The following is a 19662-nucleotide window of genomic DNA, read 5'->3' on the forward strand; positions in this document are numbered from 1 at the left end:
TGCACTTTTTTATTTATTTCTATTTTTTTACATAAAAATATGTATCTATTAATGTAATATTTTTTATTATTATTATTTTTTATTATTTTTAAATATTTTTTAAATACTTTTACAATTTTTTTTTACTTTTTTTAAACTTTTTTACTTAGTCCCTCTATGGGACTTTCACTTTTTTCATAGGTATAATTCATTGCAATGCACTAATATTGCAGTTCATTATACCTGTACAAAAATCTTCTGAGACCATGCTGTAAGCCGACCCCGGGTCCCATGGCAACGATCGGGCCCTCGCAATGACATCGCGATCTGAAGGCAGAGCTCCAGTCCCTCTGCCTGACTCCTCAATTCTGTGATTGCGCTCAATCGCAACATTTAGGGGGTTAATAACCAGGGGCACTGGCACCGCTCCTGGCTGTTTCGTGCAGGAGCCCAGGCACTGGCAGCACTGAGCTCCTGCACTGATCGGGCAGCAGATGCTGATATTTCAGCATCTCCTGCACGATCTTGCTGTGATCGGTCAATCAGATTGACTGATCGATCACAGCGATCTGGGTGCGGGGATCGGCTGCATGGGTACCTGCACCTCTTCCCGTGCTGCTCAGCTGTCGCTGACAGCTGTCTGCACTGAAATGTTTACACACAGTGACAGTTCAAAGTCATGACGGGGATAGCCAGTCATGGTGCGGGAACTGACACACACTCATGACATGCTATGCCCGTCTTTGAGCGTTATGGAGTTAATCTCTGTTATTAATAACGGGGATAAATAAAATCAGCAATTCTGGTAATTTTTAGGCTAAGGAATGCACAATGCAGTGGGAAGCAATATGTTAACAGAAGGGTACTGTCACGCTGATGGTTGTGGAACCGCTGTGCCATAGACCAGGAGAGCCTGGAGGGGCAAAATTAAGCGACCACCTGTTTCTTTGCTAGAGCCCCTGATGGTGTGGTTAGACTTGAGCCGCAGGTGGACACCGGGTACCACTTTACGACAGATCTCGTGGCCACAGCAGCTGACCCCAAATGAGCAGGGAAGCGGGGATGAATTCATAGAATCAGACCGGCCATCAACTGGTTCATAGAATGGATGGGTGTGGTACAGTTGGTTGACAGGATGGATACCGGAACAGGTACAGGAAGAGCAAGTTCAGGAACACAGGGTGGACACAGGTACAGGATCTGAGATGCTAGTTCAGACTGGACAGGAGAGGAATGAGGTACAGATGAGAACAAGGCAGATCAGGATTAGGTAGAGGCAGGATGGATTCAAGGTCGGGTACGGACAGGATGGACAGGATCAGTTTTTGATAGGACGAATACAGGGACCTTACAACTAAGTAGGAAATCTGCAGACTAAACACTAATATTTCTCAGGCACCTCCCTACCAGGGAGGGTGCCTTAAGTACTTGATATTTCCCAGCTCTTGGCTAGTGACATTTTCTGAAATATGTACACTGCCCCCTTAAGAAGCGGGGAGCACGCGCTCGCCCGCCCTAAGCACACTCCCATGAGACCCGCGCGCCACACTCCCATGAGACCCGCGCTATCCATGAAAACCATATCCATGGTTTTCATGGATAGCACTCGTATCTATGACATTCTATGGGGCTCTGCACATGTCCTATTTTTTCCTCGGACCAAGTGGTTCGCGGAAAAAAGAAAACATTTATGACTTTGATTTTGGTGTCAGATCAAAATTGGCAATCCAAATCTGTGGGTCCGTGAAATATAATCTGATCCGATTTTCACTCACAGACGGCCATAATAGAGTAGGTGGAGAAACTTTATTTTATCTCTCCACATACGAGAAAAATTGATGCCACATTGATCAAGCTAATCAAAGTCTGTTCAGAATAATTGGACTGTTTTTCTTGGATGTGGAGAAATTACGTTGTGTGAATCTACCCTTTCAATGAGAGTACAACATCAGCCTGGGTATGCCCACGTACTGCTTTACAGAAACTAACTAAAGTGTTAGTGCAGTTTGTATGCATGGTAAACCACAGTCGTGGAGTCGGTGTCCATTTTGGTGGAGTCGGAATCGGAGTCGGTATAAACTGGACTGACTCCACCTCCTAAAATATATAATAAATTGGGTACAGTAGTTCAATGCAGTTTGTGGGGAATATTTTTTTCATAAAAATTTGGGAAAGTTATGAAATGTCCTATAAATGTCTGTCCTATTCCTGATCTAAGGGTCTAGACTTTTAGCTGAGATGAATTTGTGCTACAGTATATTTATCACTTAAACATGAGCCATGTATGAGGGAGTCGGAGTCATAGAGTCGGAGTCATGGAAATTGAGGAGTCAGAGTCGGAGGTTTGACTGACCGACTCCACAGCCCTGATGGCCGTCACATAAAATAACACTGTAGAGTTAGATATTTTCTCTAATTTTATGTTCTTAAAAAATCTTTTATTTTGCTGGTATTATGTATTCTTTATGAGATGAAACCCCTGCATATTATTAACTAAATACATGTGTTACTTTCAGATAGCTGAACTTGTTGCTACAGAATTTTATGACCAAGGAGATAAAGAAAGACGGGAACTGAAAATTGAGCCAATTGTAAGTATAATGTTCATTACATTGGGTATGCTTCTACATGGGACATGTGAATTACAAAACTTTGAGGTGTCTTTATTAAAATATTGGTCATTTCTACCTGCTTAGTGTTAGACTGGGGTGCCATGGGCCCATCAGTAACATTGACTCTAAGGGCCCAATGTTCAGCTACGTGCAAATATTGCCTGACCCTTGTTCACAATTTTACCTATGCTTCTATTCAGTAAACTAATTAGTTTGTTAAATGAATGATGAGATGCTGCTATTGTCTGTACATAGTGAATCAAGTGTATTGTGACAGGTACTGCTTATGTAGAGGAGTGGGGCCTACTCCTGCTTAGCGGCCTATTGGGGGATTCACCTGCTCCCCTGTGAGCTAGTCCAAGACTTCTTATAATCTAGGGTGAAATTAGATGGGGATGTAATAAAAGAAGAGGTTTCTTAATTGATGGTGAGTCATTACAAGGAGCTTATTTCACATTGGATGTCTGGCAGAACCATCATGAAAGTCAATTGAATTTAAAAGCCACACTGTAATATTATAGTAACTTTTCTGGTCAATAACAGCTTGAAATTCCTTGCGTCCACCATAAGGAGGCTGCCATAACTACTGCCTTACAGTGGAACCGTCTAATTTAATGCATTTTGTGTGATTTCAGGATCTGATGAACAGAGAGAAGAAAGATAAAATACCCAGCATGCAGGTTGGATTTATTGATGCAATTTGCTTAGAGCTCTATCAGGTAGGTGCAAATAAAGAATATTTCTCTTTAAGCGCAATCCTTCAAATTCACATACATTGGGGAAACTAATCATTATGAATGTTAAACTTCTAGCGCCATTGTATGTAAATGTGGGTCATAGAGTTGCATATGTTACCTATCATCACCCAAAGCAAAACTAACGTTTTTGATGCAGGATGAATTATTTTTAAGGATCTCATTGTATTGAACAGCATAATTGTTTAGTGTTCTTAATGAGCCATATGGCAGTATACCTAGACAAAACCAAGACACATGTGAGAAAGATATTCTTTGGCATATATATGCCCATTATAGCCCTCTGTATAAGGCTAACATACAATACACTGTCATCAATGCAGTCACATTCATGTTTTTTAGCCTTTTCCTCCCCTTTGCATAATTTCTGTAAATGCTTCAGATTGATTTACAGACCTCAATCATAGGAAGAAAGTTACCACTCATTGGTAGTCTGTAAGAGTACAGGATGTTTACACAATGTCTTTTTTAAGCAGGTAAGTTGGGTTTCTATCACTTAAACCAAAGCACACAGTGCAGGTTTTATCTAGGAGTTTGGTTAAGCTGATACCATAGTTTTCAGTCACGTGCACAGATCCTGAAGAGTACATATGTGTATTAGTGATGCACGAACGTGCTCGGATAAGGTATTATTCAAGCAAGCTCGAGTGCTAAAAGAGTATCTTCGGCGTGCTCGAAAAATATGTTCGCTTCTCCGTGGCTGCATGTCTCGCGGCTGTTAGACAGCCGCAACACATGCAGGGATTGCCTGTTTGTTAGGGAATCCCTGCATGTGTTGCCGCTATCTGACAGCCGCTAGACATGCAGGCGCAGCGACGCAAACATATTTGACGAGCACGCCGAAGATACTCTGTTACCACCCGAGCGTGCTCGAATAACACCTTATCTGAGCACATTCACGCATCACTAATGGGTATGGAATATTACTTCCATGCAGGACCCAGAAATCTGCCAAAGTAACTTCATAATTTCAATGGTAGAAAGTTGAGCTCTGTGAATCTGGCCATGGCTTTATGGACTTTCCTGGGCACGGACATGTTTCTAGGAGAACATGCTCTAAAATTTGATAAGGGGTTAAATAAAAGTGGACAACTTCATTCAATAATTTAGACTGCCTGTAGCTAAAAAGCAAATACGCCCACACCACAGATTTTTTCGGCCAAAGATCCCTGTATACCGCAGCATAGTGCATGAGAATGAAGTCGCATCCACATGGTCCCCCGACCATAACAGGTAAGTAGCAGAAAGTCAGAATGATTTGGATTTTTTTGCTACTTTTGCTTGTCACAGTTTTGGTTCTTTTTTTGGGGGGGGGTCGCAGTGTCACCTCATTCACTTACACTATGCTGTGATGTAGTAGCGGCATACAGTGGTCTTTGGCAGTTCAGCAGGTGTCATGGCCAAAGTCGCCATGTATACCCATCCTTAAAACAGCAAGTAGGAATAGGGCCGTATTTTATGTGATTTTATGCCATTAAAAGGGTAAATAACAGAACCCATTGAACTATGTCTGAATACCCTTCAATTTAATTGAATTCAGCTTTACTTTTTTATGACTATGGATCAGTGACGGATTTATTGTTGTAGGCCCTGGCAGAGGTGTCTGAATCGTGCTACCCACTACTGGAGGGCTGCCTGCGGAACAAACAGATGTGGCAATTACTAGCAGAACAGCAGGAGAGAAGTCTGCTGAACGGAGACAGCAACCAGCCAAAAACGAACTGTGACATAGAATAAGCAACACTTACAGCATTGTAGAGTCTCGTGGTACAAAATAGTATTACACTGTTTGGAAACCAAAATATATATTTTGCCACTGTTATATTTATTAATTTCACATTTTCGTTTAAGGAAATAAGAACATGTAAATGGAATATTTTCTAGAGAAGCAATATATTTTCTGATGTGCGTGACATTACATTTACCCACTGGAGGCTCTTGGGCTTGATTCCTTTTTATATTGACCAGTGCCTTAATGCATAGGACACCTGTCTAATGTAACTCAGCACAGTAAAGAATAACTATAGCATTTTGCTGTATACCTTTTTCACATAGTGAATTGACTTGGGCTAATATCGAAAAATAATGTAACACAATGTGATTTGTTGCAGATCTCACCGGCTAAGTAGAGACTACAAGCTATTGTCACAACTCGCACAATCATTTTTAATTTGTCTTTGAAGAACCTAGTTTTAAATTTCCTGTTTTCTAATGTAACAATATAGCACAAAATGGTTTACATGGCTACTAACTAATTTTAATAGCATTAGTAGAACCCTTCAACTGTAGGATATAAAATCATAAGAATTCATATTGGAGCTTGGTGACCAAACAAAGCAAAAGGTTCTGTAGATGTAGTGATACACTTTACAGAACCTCAATTCAAAGTACATATGTTTATCTCAGAAGGGGCTTGTCATTTTCTATAATAGATAGTTTTAATTAATTTGATTGTGGCCATTATTATATATTTCATCATGTGACATCACTACTGTTTGAACGGGTTATGACATCACTGCTCACAAGAATGTGTAAAACACTCTTGATTAATTCATGATTACTATGTGATAAAAACAGTAATATTAGTAATTTACTGCACTTATAGTCTTACTTGTGTATATTGCCATTATTAGACTTAAAAGGGTTTTCTGATCTTATTTGCAAATGGTTTACATGCACCAAAATAAGTCACTTACTCTAATGTATTGTCCGTAATTTTTAGGCGTCTGTTTATACTCAGTCATGACCAGGCTCCTGAAAAGTATAGCCTGCTTATGTCATGTCCTATATTCTGAACATGTGAGTATATACCCCTGTGTACATTATGGCACACTTCACTTGCCTCTTATGACAAATGCTTTCTTATTATCCCTGCTCTTTGTTTTTGGCCGGAATGTGTTTCTCATGCTAGGCAGCAGCAGAAGCATATCAGAGAGGTCTCTGAATAGCAGATGTATTTCTGGTATAAGATTTATGTGAGGACAGTGAGTAATTACAGAATTACTTTACACTTTGAAATAAAGGGGTATGCAGACAACTGTAAACAGAGGCAATGTCTGTAAGAGAAAATAGTAATCACGGGAAATGGTGGTAGTCTCATCTTCTTAAATGGGTAAAGTTACAAAGTGCTAATCAAAACAAGTAACTTTACAATTTTACCTCTTTTAAATATATAGTTTACTTCTTGTTCCCTGCCACCTCTGCAGTCTATCAGTAGCAAGGAGTGCAGAGCTTACAATCTTTTTGTTATAAAACTAGTAAGTGCTGCTCTGAAGCTGGCCAGTTTCCTTGCCGTTGCGCGCCTCCTATACAGCAGAGGCATAGAGCACAGTTCGGGGATAGCAGCACAACTATACCATTGGTCTGAACTGTCAATCAGTCAGGAGTGCATTGATCACCTACCAGCAGGAAACTGTGATGCTGAGGTATAATACTCACCTCAAAATACTTCTTGAGACAATACTGTTAACACACAACTACTCACAGAAAGCTATGGCAGCATCAAAACAAAGGTGCAGCTCCTTCATTATAAAAATGATAACTACTTCTGATCTATGGGGGCATCACCTGGTGAGCATTCAGACCTGTATACGTACTTTTGATATTTTTTACAAGCTAGGAAACTTTAAGTTGATAAGATACACGTACGATTAGCTTTATGGTGTTATTACTAGTTGGTTATAAAATGAAATCACCCAATTGACTTTTATTACAACCTTTACAGTGACCACTGGAAACAATGCCACCATTACGGTTAGGTTCCAGCAGAGATTTAGGGTTCAGACATGTTTGAGTGAACTCTAAGGCTCTGCTCACTTGTCCACTCAGTCATTGCGTTTGTCGGTTCCGTTTTAGGAACAGACATACGGAATTAGTGATCCGTTGCATCAATTATGCAAAAGGAAGCAGCAGGATCTCTTTGATTGTGGCATCCTTCTGAGTTTCATTTGTTTTAAAATGAAAGAAATAATTCTGCATGCAGGACTTTTTTCCACTCAAAAAAATGGACACCAAACTGACCCCATAATTGAGCTTCTCAGTTTCCATTATTTGTGCCTATAATTTTTGTGTAACTGATTCAACTGATCCCTTATTCGGTTTTTCTGTTCCGGAAACAGGAAAGATTAGCTAAATTTCCAGACTCTCATGTGAGCAGAGCCTAACTACACGTCTAATAATTTCTATTGATTTGGAATATGCCCATATTATTATGTGGCCACTTCCCTAATATTGCTTGTAATGTTACAGTATGCAGAACTTATTACAGTAACAGTTCTATTGTTTCTGTTAAATTGTGACCATCCACTTAGACTAATATCTGTTTTTCATATTTATATTATTGTGGCATAGAACTGAACTTACAGTATATCCTTCCATTTGTTATAATAGTCAAGATAGACTTCATATACCAGTAGCATTCGACAAGGTATTTTTTACTGGTGGGACGGTTCTCATCATCTTAGTCTAGCCCCATACTTGAGATTGTGACTTACTTGTGGATACTTTGGTTCATATCACATTCCACAAAACCAGCAAAATAATCCTGACACTATATTCCAAAATTGTGGCAAAAACGCTGCAATGCTGCAACATGTGAACACAGCCTTATGCATATTGTAACCACATATGGTTTAGAGGGTTTATTTTGACATAAAAATATTTTCCATAATTAATGCCATTTGCTGTTTCAAGTAGTCAATTGAGAGGCTGACCAGCAACAGCAACCACAGTCCATGGTCTATTTATTATTTATTTTCTTCTTCTTAATTTTAGAGCATTTTCATATTCCACAGCGGTTCACAAACTGTGTTGCTAAACAAAAAGCAGATCTATCTACTCAACTCGACTCGTTTGGCTAATAATCCTACGCACTAGAGATGAACGAATTTGTTCAGGCTATTGGAATTTGCCTCAAATTTTACAATCAATTTTAGAATCTTCCAAATCCGAATATTTTGTGATTCAGATCCAACAAAATGGCAGCTGGCAGGGCACCATTTTTATGACTTTTAGAGGGCTAGAAAATGGGTGAAAAAATATTACCTTTCTTGTCCCACCTCCGAAGACCCCTGTCAACTCTTCTACGCAACTCCCTTTGGCCTCTTCTTTATTTCTTCATGGCACTTGATGTCTTCTTCCTCCATCTTCATTGTGTGTGTCTTTTGGCGCTGCATAGACCTCTGATATCACAATGTATGTCGCTTAAGGCCTAATCAACGTCTCGGGCGAAGTGCTTCATGATGTCAGAGGCCTTCTTGCCGCTGGAAGCCACGCACAGTGAAGATGGAAGAAGAGGGTATTGTGTGACATGGAGAAATGAAGAAGAGGCCAAAGGGAGCTGGGTGTAGGACCAGACAGGTGAGTGGCAAGGTATATATATTTAGTTTATTATGCTCTGGAGTCTTAAGAGATGTCAGAGCATAATAAGGCACATTCCATTCTCCACAAATAAATTTGTTGTGAATCATATTTCCTGGCCAAATTAGAGCCAAGTTCATAATCTGAATTTTGGCAGATTTACTCATAAGTACTGCACATTCAAGTTGAGTTGGCTTATCTAACAACCGAATTGGTGAAAATGTCCTTCACAAATTGTGTGCATATTTTCAGCTGTATGGGGGATCCTTTAAGCTCTATAATTATACATTGCAAGCAGAGAAGACTACTACCGCTGTCCAGGTTGTACATTGATGTAACTGAGCAGAAGTTAGATATAACCAAAGACTCAACACATAACCAGCGGCACTAAGATTGAGTCGGTTAGGAAAAAAGCTTTGATTTATTTTTGTAGCAATGCTAAGAGAAATTCTCTGTTTTAATTTTTATACTTCTATGTATTTTATTAATCTATTAATTGTATAAAATGTTTTATAATATTGGTGTTATTTAATATTTTACTTTTTAAATTAAAATCATTACAGAATGGACATTACTGAATGAAGATGTTTTAAAAGGTGACTCATTTCATTGTAAAATAAGAGTCAATTTAGTACAGGATGTGTTTACATTTACAAGAATGAAGTTGTTTAGCGTCATGTATTCTAGTCTCGAGCGTCACCATTTATAATCTTTTAAGTTACTATTACTAATAAATACATTTAGATAAAATAAATTCAATACCATTTTTTTTGTTATAGGGCTGCGGTCTACCATTATTGCCTATATTATGCTCCAAAGCTGTATTCTTCATTCTGTATATTAGGTTTGACGCTAAAAGTTGGGGCTCATTCAGAAGTCCGATTTTCCTGCACGAGTGCTATCTATGGTTTTCACGGATAGCACTGTGTGATATTCTGTGGAGCCATTGACATGTCTGTGATTTTTTTGTGTTCTGTGAAAAATCACTGAGAACTGTCTGATTTTGATCCAAAGGTCGGATCAAAATTCACAATGCAAGTCTGTGGATCCGTGAAAAAAAATCGCACAGCACTCGGATGACATCTCAGTGCAGTCCAATTAACATGGATTATCAAACTGCAGCAGGTGGATAAACTTTCTTTCTCCCACCACGTATGAGAAAAAGTGATGACACTTGGACCAGTCTGATCAAAGCGTGATCCAAAAAATAGGTCCGTTTTTCATGTATGTGAAATGATCAGACGTCTGAATGAGCCCTTAGTTGATTGTTTTTTTTTAATCACTTTTACCGTACAGGTCCACATGTTCAGATTATAATCACAGAATGAAGCTCAATAAGCAAAAAATGTGGCATCCTTGGTATTCTAGAGAATGGGGGCATGTATAACTATTGAACTTGTGTTATTAACACAGAGATATGTTTGTCAGGATAACCAATGTGAAACTGTGTAGTGTGCAGTTACTACAGTCTGCCTTAAGGTGGTGTGCTAGTTCAGAATTGCTACTTTTTAAACAACGTGTTGATTTTTTTTTCTATTTTACATGTATAATCATTTTGCCTACTAGTATAAGCAAAATATGTGGATATCACTAAATAATTTATTTGGAAAATTGAGCTACTGTTGGTCAAAAGTACAAACATATTAATCTAACAAGTACAACAAGTAAAATTATGTTCCAAACAAAAGTGATGATCACACTGTCAAAAATAACCCATAAAGCAAAACAGATACCTAACAAAATGATGTAAAGCTTTTATTGCATGAAATAAGTATTTGATGCAATAGAAAAACAGAACTTAATATTTGGCACAGAAACCTTTGTTTGCAATTACAGAGGTCAGACGTTTCCTGAAGTTTTTGACAAGTTTGCACACACTGCAGCAGGGATTTTGGCCCACTCCTCCATACAGATCTTATCCAGATCTTCCAGGTTTCGGGGATGTCGCTGGGCAACATTGAGTTTCAGCTCCCTCCAAAGATTTTCTATTGTGTTCAGGTCTGGAAACTGGCTAGGCCACTCCAGGACCTTGAAATGTTTCTTACAGAGCCACTCCTTAGTTGCCCTGGCTGTGTGTTTTGGGTCATTATCATGCTGGAAGACCCATCTTGAATGCTCTTACTGAGGGAAGGAGGTTGTTGGCCAAAATCTTGCAATACATGACCCCATCCACCCTCCCTTCAACACAGTGCAGTCGTTCTAGCTATTCTGCAGAAAAGCACCCCAAAGTACGATGTTTTTCCCACCATGCTTCACGGTTGGGACACGGCTTTGTCCTTGGCGTTTTACTCATCCTCCTTCCTCCAAATAAGGTGAGTGGAGTTGATACCAAAAAGTTCTATTTTGGTCTCATCTGACCACATGACCTTCACCTATGTCTTCTGTAGATCATCCAGATGGTCATTGGTGAACTTCAAACGGACTTGGACATGTGCTGGCATGAGCAGAGGGACCTTGCATGCTCTGCAGGATTTTAATCCATTACGACGTAGTGTGTTACTAATTGTAATGTTTGAGACTATGGTCTTGCCTCTTCAGGTAATTGACCAGGTCCTCCAGTGTAGTTCTGGGCTGATTCTTGACCTTTCTCAGAATCATCCTTACCCCATTAGGAGAGACCTTGCATGGAGCCCCCAAACAAGGATGATGGACAGTCATCTTGTGTTTCTTCCATTTTTTCTAATAATTGTGCTAACAGTTGTTGCCTTCTCAACAAGCTGCTTGCCTATTGTCCTGTTGCCCATCCCAGCCTTGTTCAGGTCTACAATTTTATCCCTGGTGTGCTCAGACAGCTCTTTGGTCTTGGCCATGGTGGAGAGGTTGGAGTGTGATTGATTGAGTGTGCGGACAGGTGTCTTTTATACAGGTAACGAGTTCAAACAGGTGCAATTAATACAGGCTATGAGTGCAGAGTAGGAGGGTTTCTTAAATAAAAACTAACAGGTCTGTGAGAGCCACAATTCTTGCTGGTTGGTAGGTGATTAAATACTTATTTCATGCAATAAAATACCGATTAATTATGTAAAAATAATACAATGTGATTTTCTGGATTTTATTTTTAGATTCGACCTCTCCATTCTTTGTGGGTGGGAGAGATTGTAAAATCGTCAGTGTATCAAATACTTATTTTCTCCACTGTATATACAGTGCTGGCCAAAAGTATTGGCACCCCTGCAATTCTGTCAGATAATACTCAGTTTCTTCCTGAAAATGATTGCAATCACAAATTCTTTGGTATTATTATCTTCATTTAATTTGTCTTCAATGAAAAAAACACAAAAAGAATTGTCCTAAAGCTAAAATGGATATAATTCCACACCAAACCTAAAAAAGGGGGTGGACAAAAGTATTGGCACCCTTTGAAAAATCATGTGATGCTTCTCTAATTCGTGTAATTAACAGCACCTGTAACTTACCTGTGGCACCTAACAGGTGTTGGCAATAACTAAATCACACTTGCAGCCAGTTAACATGGAATAAAGTTGACTCAACCTCTGTCCTGTGTCCTTGTGTGTACCACATTGAGCATGGAGAAAAGAAAGAAGACCAAAGAACTGTCTGAGGACTTGAGAAACCAAATTGTGAGGAAGCATGAGCAATCTCAAGGCTACAAGTCCATCTCCAAAGACCTGAATGTTCCTGTGTCTTCCATGCGCAGTGTCATCAAGAAGTTTAAAGCCCATGGCACTGTGGCTAACCTCCCTAGATGTGGACGGAAAAGAAAAATTGACGAGAGATTTCAACGCAAGATTGTGCGGATGGTGGATAAAGAACCTCGACTAACATCCAAACAAGTTCAAGCTACCCTGCAGTCCAAGGGTACAACAGTGTCAACCCGTACTATCCGTCGGCACCTGAATGAAAAGGGACTGTATGGTAGGATACCCAGGAAGGCCCCACTTCTTACCCCGAGACATAAAAAAGCCAGGCTGGAGTTTGCCAAAACTTACCTGAGAAAGCCTAAAACGTTTTGGAAGAATGTTCTCTGGTCAGATGAGACAAAAGTAGAGCTTTTTGGGAAAAAGCATCAACATAGAGTGTACAGGAAAAAAAAAAGAGGCATTCAAAGAAAAGATCACTGTCCCTACAGTCAAACATGGCGGAGGTTCCCTGATGTTTTGGGGTTGCTTTGCTGCCTCTGGCACTGGACTGCTTGACCGTGTGCATGGCATTATGAAGTCTGAAGACTACCAACAAATTTTGCAGCATAATGTAGGGCCCAGTGTGAGAAAGCTGGGTCTCCCTCAGAGGTCATGGGTCTTCCAGCAGGACAATGACCCATAACACACTTCCAAAAGCACTATAAAATGGTTTGAGAGAAAGCACTGGAGACTTCTAAGGTTGCCAGCAATGAGTCCAGACTTGAATCCCATAGAACACCTGTGGAGAGATCTCAAAATGGCAGTTTGGAGAAGGCACCCTTCAAATATCAGGGGCCTGGAGCAGTTTGCCAAAGAAGAATGGTCTACAATTCCAGCAGAGCATTGTAAGAAACTCATTGATGGTTACCGGAATCGGTTGTTCGCAGTTATGATGGCTAAAGGTTGTGCAACCAAGTATTAGGCTGAGGGTGCCAATACTTTTGTCTGGCCCATTTTTGGAGTTTTGTGTGAAATGATCAATGATTTGATTTTTGCTTCATTCTCTTTTGTCTTTTTTCCTTGCAAGCAAATTAAATGAAGATAATAAGACCAAAGAATTTGTGATTGCAATCATTTTCAGGAAGAAACTGAGTATTATCTGACAGAATTGCAGGGGTGCCAATACTTTTGGCCAGCACTGTATATGGTCAGCTCACTTGATCCTTCCCCATGTGCATACCTAAGTCAATTACATCACATCTACTATAGTGGCTATTTTAGGCTACTACTTTATGCCTTCAGAAATTGTACTATCATAACAAGTAAAAGGTTAAATGAAGTAGGGGAAAACAGGTTGCGCATACAGTACTTAAAAAAGACCTATCACCAGGTCAAAAGTGTCTGCTGAGTATTCTGTATTTTGTTTTTATATAGTTCCAGATATATGGGCCTTTTTATTTAGTGCTACTTTTATGGTCTTTACAAGGTGCAGTATTCATAGGGTAATGATGTAATGAGGCCTAAAGATTCGCCCTCAGAGAATATTGTGAGCAGTGTTCCCTTGCTAAAGACCATACAAATTAGTACTAAATAAAAATTCCCATATCTCTGAAACTGGACTTTGGATTGTAAAAAACAAACAAACAGAACATTCAAGAGAGCCGCGAGAATAAAAAAAGAGCAAAAACGTATCACTTTTGACCTGATGGCAGGTCCTCTTTAACTTTGTAATAAATTTGAGTAAAGCTTTCGTACCTAAGTTATATGTGTCTGTCTGTATATAGGATTTAGTTGTGCAGATTTTTTTACTTTTCGGTGTAAATTCCACAGCTTTACACCCAGTTACCAATCTTTAAACAGTAAGACATGGACTACTAAGATTTATTTATACTAATGGAAATCAGTGGCAGAAGGAGCCAAAACATTTCAGTATATATATTTTCATTTTATTTATTTATACATTTGGATCTTTGTGAAGAAATAAAAAAATGAAAAGGAAAAAAAAACACTTTTGAATAATAGGCAAAAAACATAAGGTGTTGCGGCCATATTGCGTTGTGTGTTTTTGCTTTTTTTTTTTGCTGTTCAATACATACACTCCTCAACATTCAAATTGCTGCACCAAGAAGTAAAAGTGGTGAAACTAGGAAAATCACAGGATGGATAGACGTGTTAATAATATGCAAATGGTGGAAAACTGGAAACCAAATTTTCAAAGCATTTTGATTTGTTCAGTATTAAGTATCAGCACCACGTGCAGAAATATATGCATGTACACACCTTGGCTTGTTATCAATATGGTTATCTGAGGAATGTTCTGCAGCACTGAAAGCACTTGGGCACACAAATCATCAAGTTTCCACTGCTGGCAGCTCCTTTTGTTCCAGGAGCCACTTTTCAACGTGCTACTGTGAGCAGCCTGTATGGCCAAAACATGCTACCATGCTCGGCAGTTTCTTGTCGCCACCGAGCACATCTTGGACATCATTGATCAGCAGTTGCAAAGGGAGCTGCCAGCAGTGGATCTTGATGATTTGTGCACATAAGTGCATTCAGAACAGTCCTCAGACAACCATTAATAGCATCATTGATAGTATGCCATGGTGTGTAAGTGCATGTGTTTCTTCCAGTGGTACTGAATAAATCAAGAAGTTTTGAAACTGTTAACTTCCATCTTTTCATCATTTTCATATTATATATAATCATTAACATGTCTATTGATCCTGTGATTTCCATAACTCCTTGACTTCTCTTTCTTGCTGTTGTAATTTCAATGTTGAAGAGTGTATAAAAAACTTATACTGGCCCAGAGAAGGTCAAACAAAAACACGGTTTTGCCTTACGGTTTAATATATGCACCAAGAGCAGTTTTGGTGCATACTGTAAATGGACACTACAAAATCAGTGTGAAAGTGACCTAAAAATCACACTGCGAGGATTAGATCAACTCTCTGTACCACATTGCAAGGCTATATATTTTACTAGTATAGCATTATCTGTATTACAGACTAACCCCTAAATGGAAGAGTTGCAGGGATAATAGCACTAAGCCCACGTTCACACCTCACCTAGAGTATTTGGTCAGTATTTCACATTAGTATTTGTAAACCCATACCAGGAGTGGGTGATAAATGCAGAATTGGTGACTTGTTTCTATTATACCTTTTCTCTGATTGTTCCTCACCTGGTTTTGGCTTACGAATACTGAGGTACAATACTGACCAAATACTGAAATACTGGGAATATGGCCTGATATTAAGTGTAGTAATCAAGGTCTACCCCATAAAAGTTTGCGACTTATTAGTGATAGTGTCTCTAGAATTAATGTGATTTGCTTGCATATGATATGTTGTAACGACGGCCTTTAATTACTGTTCTTCCAAGAGTCTTCTGCCACAAACCCATTATGAAATAATTTTATGGATTATGTCAGTAAGCAATAAATATAATCAGTGAGGTGCAATGCTTCTGTTATAAAAAAATCCAAGATAACAATATCAGAAGAGAGTTAGACAGTGCCAACGCTGGAAACTTTGGATTGTATGTAATGACATATTTGCTTTTCATATATTACATTCAGCTATTATTTATCAGGAAGATGTTTCCTTACCTCCTATATTTACAACCATTTTGTTACATGCTGACTGTATTGTGGGACAACTGACAGCTCTAACATGGCTTACGATGTGTACAGTATTGCAAATTATTAAAAGCAGAGTTATATTTTAAAGATATGGAGTGAGTGGCACAAATGCATTTGATACACTGGCATCAACCTTAAAGTTCTCCAGGACTACTTTATTTTTTTTACTATGAGCCTTAAAACTAGCAACTAACAACTACCTGCCTGTTCTACCCAGCGCCGGCTCAGAGCGATCATCGACCCCTCCTGCCAGCGATTCGGCCGCTCCACGTCAACAGAGCAGCTCTTCTTCTTCCGAGCTGCTCTGTCAATGGTGTGTGACTGCCAACTTCATGCTGATTAACAGCCAGGTCCCCGCAGCTAGGGGACCTGGCTCAGTCCTTTTATTTTAGTGGGATTTTAGATTTCCATAGTTTTTACATGGTAAAGTAGCCAAATGTATCACATAGAAAAATGTGAAAAGAGTAAAAGCAAGCGGACTGTCAAAAGTTGGTTGGCCAATAGTTATCTCCTGGACGTCCCACCATATTCTGTATGTTTAGCTCTGCTGTGCACGTTGTATCTATAGTGGGATGAGACGCTGCTGGACACACAGAATCTTCCTAATAAATTCTAATGGACTGCTTTAAACTTCACTATGAATTCAAAAAGTATCTCTGATGTTTTCTGTACAGTATCGTCAAAGCTAAGTAATGATTGCACAACACTCCTAAGATGCAATCTAAGGCCACGGCCCCACTATCAGTATTCAGTCAGTATTTTTTCTCAGGAGTGGTAGCCAAAACCAGGAGTGGGTGATAAATGCAGAATTGGTGACTTGTTTCTATTATACCATTTCTCTGGTTTTGTCTCCCACTCCTGAGAAAAAATACTGACCGAATACTGACCAAATTCTAAAAGTGGGGCCGTGGTCTACAAATGAGAACAGGGCAGCAGAGAAATTACCAATATCCACCAGTGTAAAATTCACTGTCCCAATCGCAGACTGATGTCTATAGCTAACGTGGGATAACTGCTGAGAATGCGACATCTCTCCTGCTGTTCACATTCTGCTACTTAACAGAGTATTAAATGAATAATACTGTTATTCCCCATTTTTAATTATACTATTAATTCCCCAATGTTTTCTGTAATCTAGAAGGCTTCTAGGTTGATTTATCAAGTAATTGTAGAAAACAGTTCTTTATGCCTCAGAAACTTAAAGGGAATCTGTCACCAGGTTTTTGCCACCTAATCTTTTATCGGGTGGACAGCCCCTTTAACATCAGTGCTCCTACAGTGCTCAAATCAATTTTTACAAGTGCTGATTGCATATTCCTGACTGGTATCCGTGGCAAAATGCCCTCATTATACTCACTTTTCCTACTTGGATGGTTTTAGCATTAGTGAAAATATTCTTTTTAGTATTATTATTGTTTATTTATATAGCGCCATTGATTCCATGGTGCTGTACATGAGACTTTGTGGTCTGTAATAATCTAAAGGACCTCATACATAAAAAAATGTTGTCCAAATCTACAGATTTCTGTAGGAATGGCATCAAATGGATATGGGAGCGTCCTGACTCTCTCCCAATAGATGATGTGAGTGGATGGAAGTATCGCTCATTTGATTTTATTTCCCTATTACTTCTCTCTCCCACAGAGAACACATGAACGCTCGGCCAGGCCTAGCGTTCATATTTATCAAGGAATCCGGAAAGATAGCTGATTCAGCCAACAGTTATCCAAGGTATTTGGCCACCTTAAGTGATTTTCTGTTAGCACCTATTAACTCCATTAACAATACAGACCAAAAAGTGATATCAGTATTATCAATTGTGCTAAATGATGGATTTGGCTTCTCACCTAATATTCCAAAAGGTCTACAGTTAATCATTGGTCACCATCTAATGTTCCTAGTGGCTTAGGATTATGAAGGGGTAACTTTATTATGTGCGGTGTGTCTAGAACAGTAAATGGGTAAACATCTACATATATGGCCAAAGTTCTGTGCTGATTAATTCAATAATTAGTTTTGACAGCCATAGCTTTACATGATATAATTGTGTTTGCTGGTAGTCACCATTAGGAGAAGCTGACTTCACACTGATTTAAACAACTCCCATCCATATTAATCCATACTAGCAGTGTAACTTTGTGTTAGGTGCTCTCTGCAAATTGTCTCTTCACAGAGGAAGAGGACATGAACTCTAGCGCCACCTATTGCATGTAGCAATCCTAAAAGTCATTATCGACCCTTTAACGAGCTTTGTCACATGACTTAGGATAAAAGCCAAACAATAATCTCAATTTGCAGACTTTTTGTAGTGTTGTCCCTTCTCAGTGCAAAGCATAAGCTCTCATTTGGCTGTATGACAGGCTCTGACTGGAGTCTAAGGGGTAACGTCTCTCTTTGTGGAGAGTGACATGCCTGACAAGCTAATGCAAGGAGACTTATAGGCAATGCATTGCTACTTTGCGAAATTAAATATGCAAATTGCCTCTCAGAGGAAGAGGACAAGATGAGGAGGAGAAGGTGCTCTCTGACATTGTTTTGTGCTGTTTATGGACACTGACAGATGGGACTCAAATACATTGTAAGGTGCAAGCTACAACACCAGGATCATAGGTAACTAGTAGTGTTGAGCGAACATGCCCGGATAACATGTTATCTGAGCATGCTCCGTCTTATCCAAGTATTTTCAGCATGCTCGGCTAATATGCTTGCTTCCCTGCATCTGCCTGTTTTCCCGGCGGTAGTCAGATGCAACACATGCAGGAATTGCCTGTTTGTTAGGCAATCCTCGCATGTGTAGCGGGAAAAAAAGGAGCTGCTGGGAGGCAAACATATTAGCCAAGCAAGCTGAAAATACTCGGATAAGACCAAGCATGCTCAAATAGCACGTTATCCGAGCACGTTTGCTCAACACTAGTAACTAGCCTCCATAACAAAACCCGCCAGAACTGCAAACTGGAGTAAAACATGGATCTGTATTCAGCTATAAGAAAATAAAGATCTGCCTTTCACAATATTTTGAAATTCTGTCCAATTCCTTGAGATTGACTTGATACATCTGAGTGATGACACTTTGTCATGACTGGAATATGCAGTTGTGCTACAAACATTGCATAAGCGATATTTGTCACATTGATTATAGAAAAAATTTAATTCCAATTTTATTGTTTCACTCATTTTTTTAAAGACCATTTCTAAACCACGCAACAACTTTTTTTGCACAATAAATGCAACCGGATGCTTTCTTAGGGCACATTGCCAACTTTACTTTTCATTCCATGCTAGCTGAGTAGGTGGCTCTTAGGGGTGTGATGACATAGCTGTGATGTGTGCTCATTGCGTATTAGATGTCTGCAATCCAATGCTCCTTATTTCCTCTCCCTCATCTGGTTGCATTAAAGCACTGAGGCATGGGACTGCGGATGTTTCCTTCTCCTGTCCTCCTGTCCTTCATTCTCCCATACTACTGTATCTGCAGCCTCCTCCTCCCTGACTAATATTTACTGTTGCACAGTTTTTGGTTTTTGCTGAGCGGCATTGGTGAGGTTTCAGAACAAAAACAGAGAGCCTAGAGGTGGCTAAAGGGGCGAAACAGATTACTGGAGTATGAGGAAAATGCCACTTCTTCTCCTAAGGATATGTTACAAGGTGTCATGGGTTTACAGACACTATTGATGTAGAGACTAAATATATAGATATAGTAACATTTTCACTGCAAAGGGCATACAGTTCAAAAA

General features: G+C 39.4%; 1 protein-coding gene across 5 annotated transcripts in view; it reads left to right on the top strand.

The window, feature by feature from the left end:
* The window catches only part of PDE5A (phosphodiesterase 5A), a 505280-nt gene extending 493402 nt beyond the window's left edge, over positions 1-11878 (top strand). For all 5 annotated transcript variants that reach the window (XM_073639709.1, XM_073639717.1, XM_073639690.1 and 2 more), the window contains 3 exons: positions 2496-2570; positions 3227-3310; positions 4934-11878. In XM_073639709.1, the coding sequence (XP_073495810.1) occupies positions 2496-2570; positions 3227-3310; positions 4934-5083 (309 nt within the window). In that variant the 3' untranslated portion in view covers positions 5084-11878. The remainder of the gene's footprint in view (positions 1-2495; positions 2571-3226; positions 3311-4933) is intronic.
* Positions 11879-19662: the final 7784 nt, after the last annotated feature.

The sequence above is a fragment of the Phyllobates terribilis genome, unplaced genomic scaffold (assembly GCF_046119375.1).
Source record: "Phyllobates terribilis strain yellow unplaced genomic scaffold, ASM4611937v1 Scaffold_1__5_contigs__length_1240528914, whole genome shotgun sequence".
NCBI lineage: Eukaryota > Metazoa > Chordata > Amphibia > Anura > Dendrobatidae > Phyllobates > Phyllobates terribilis.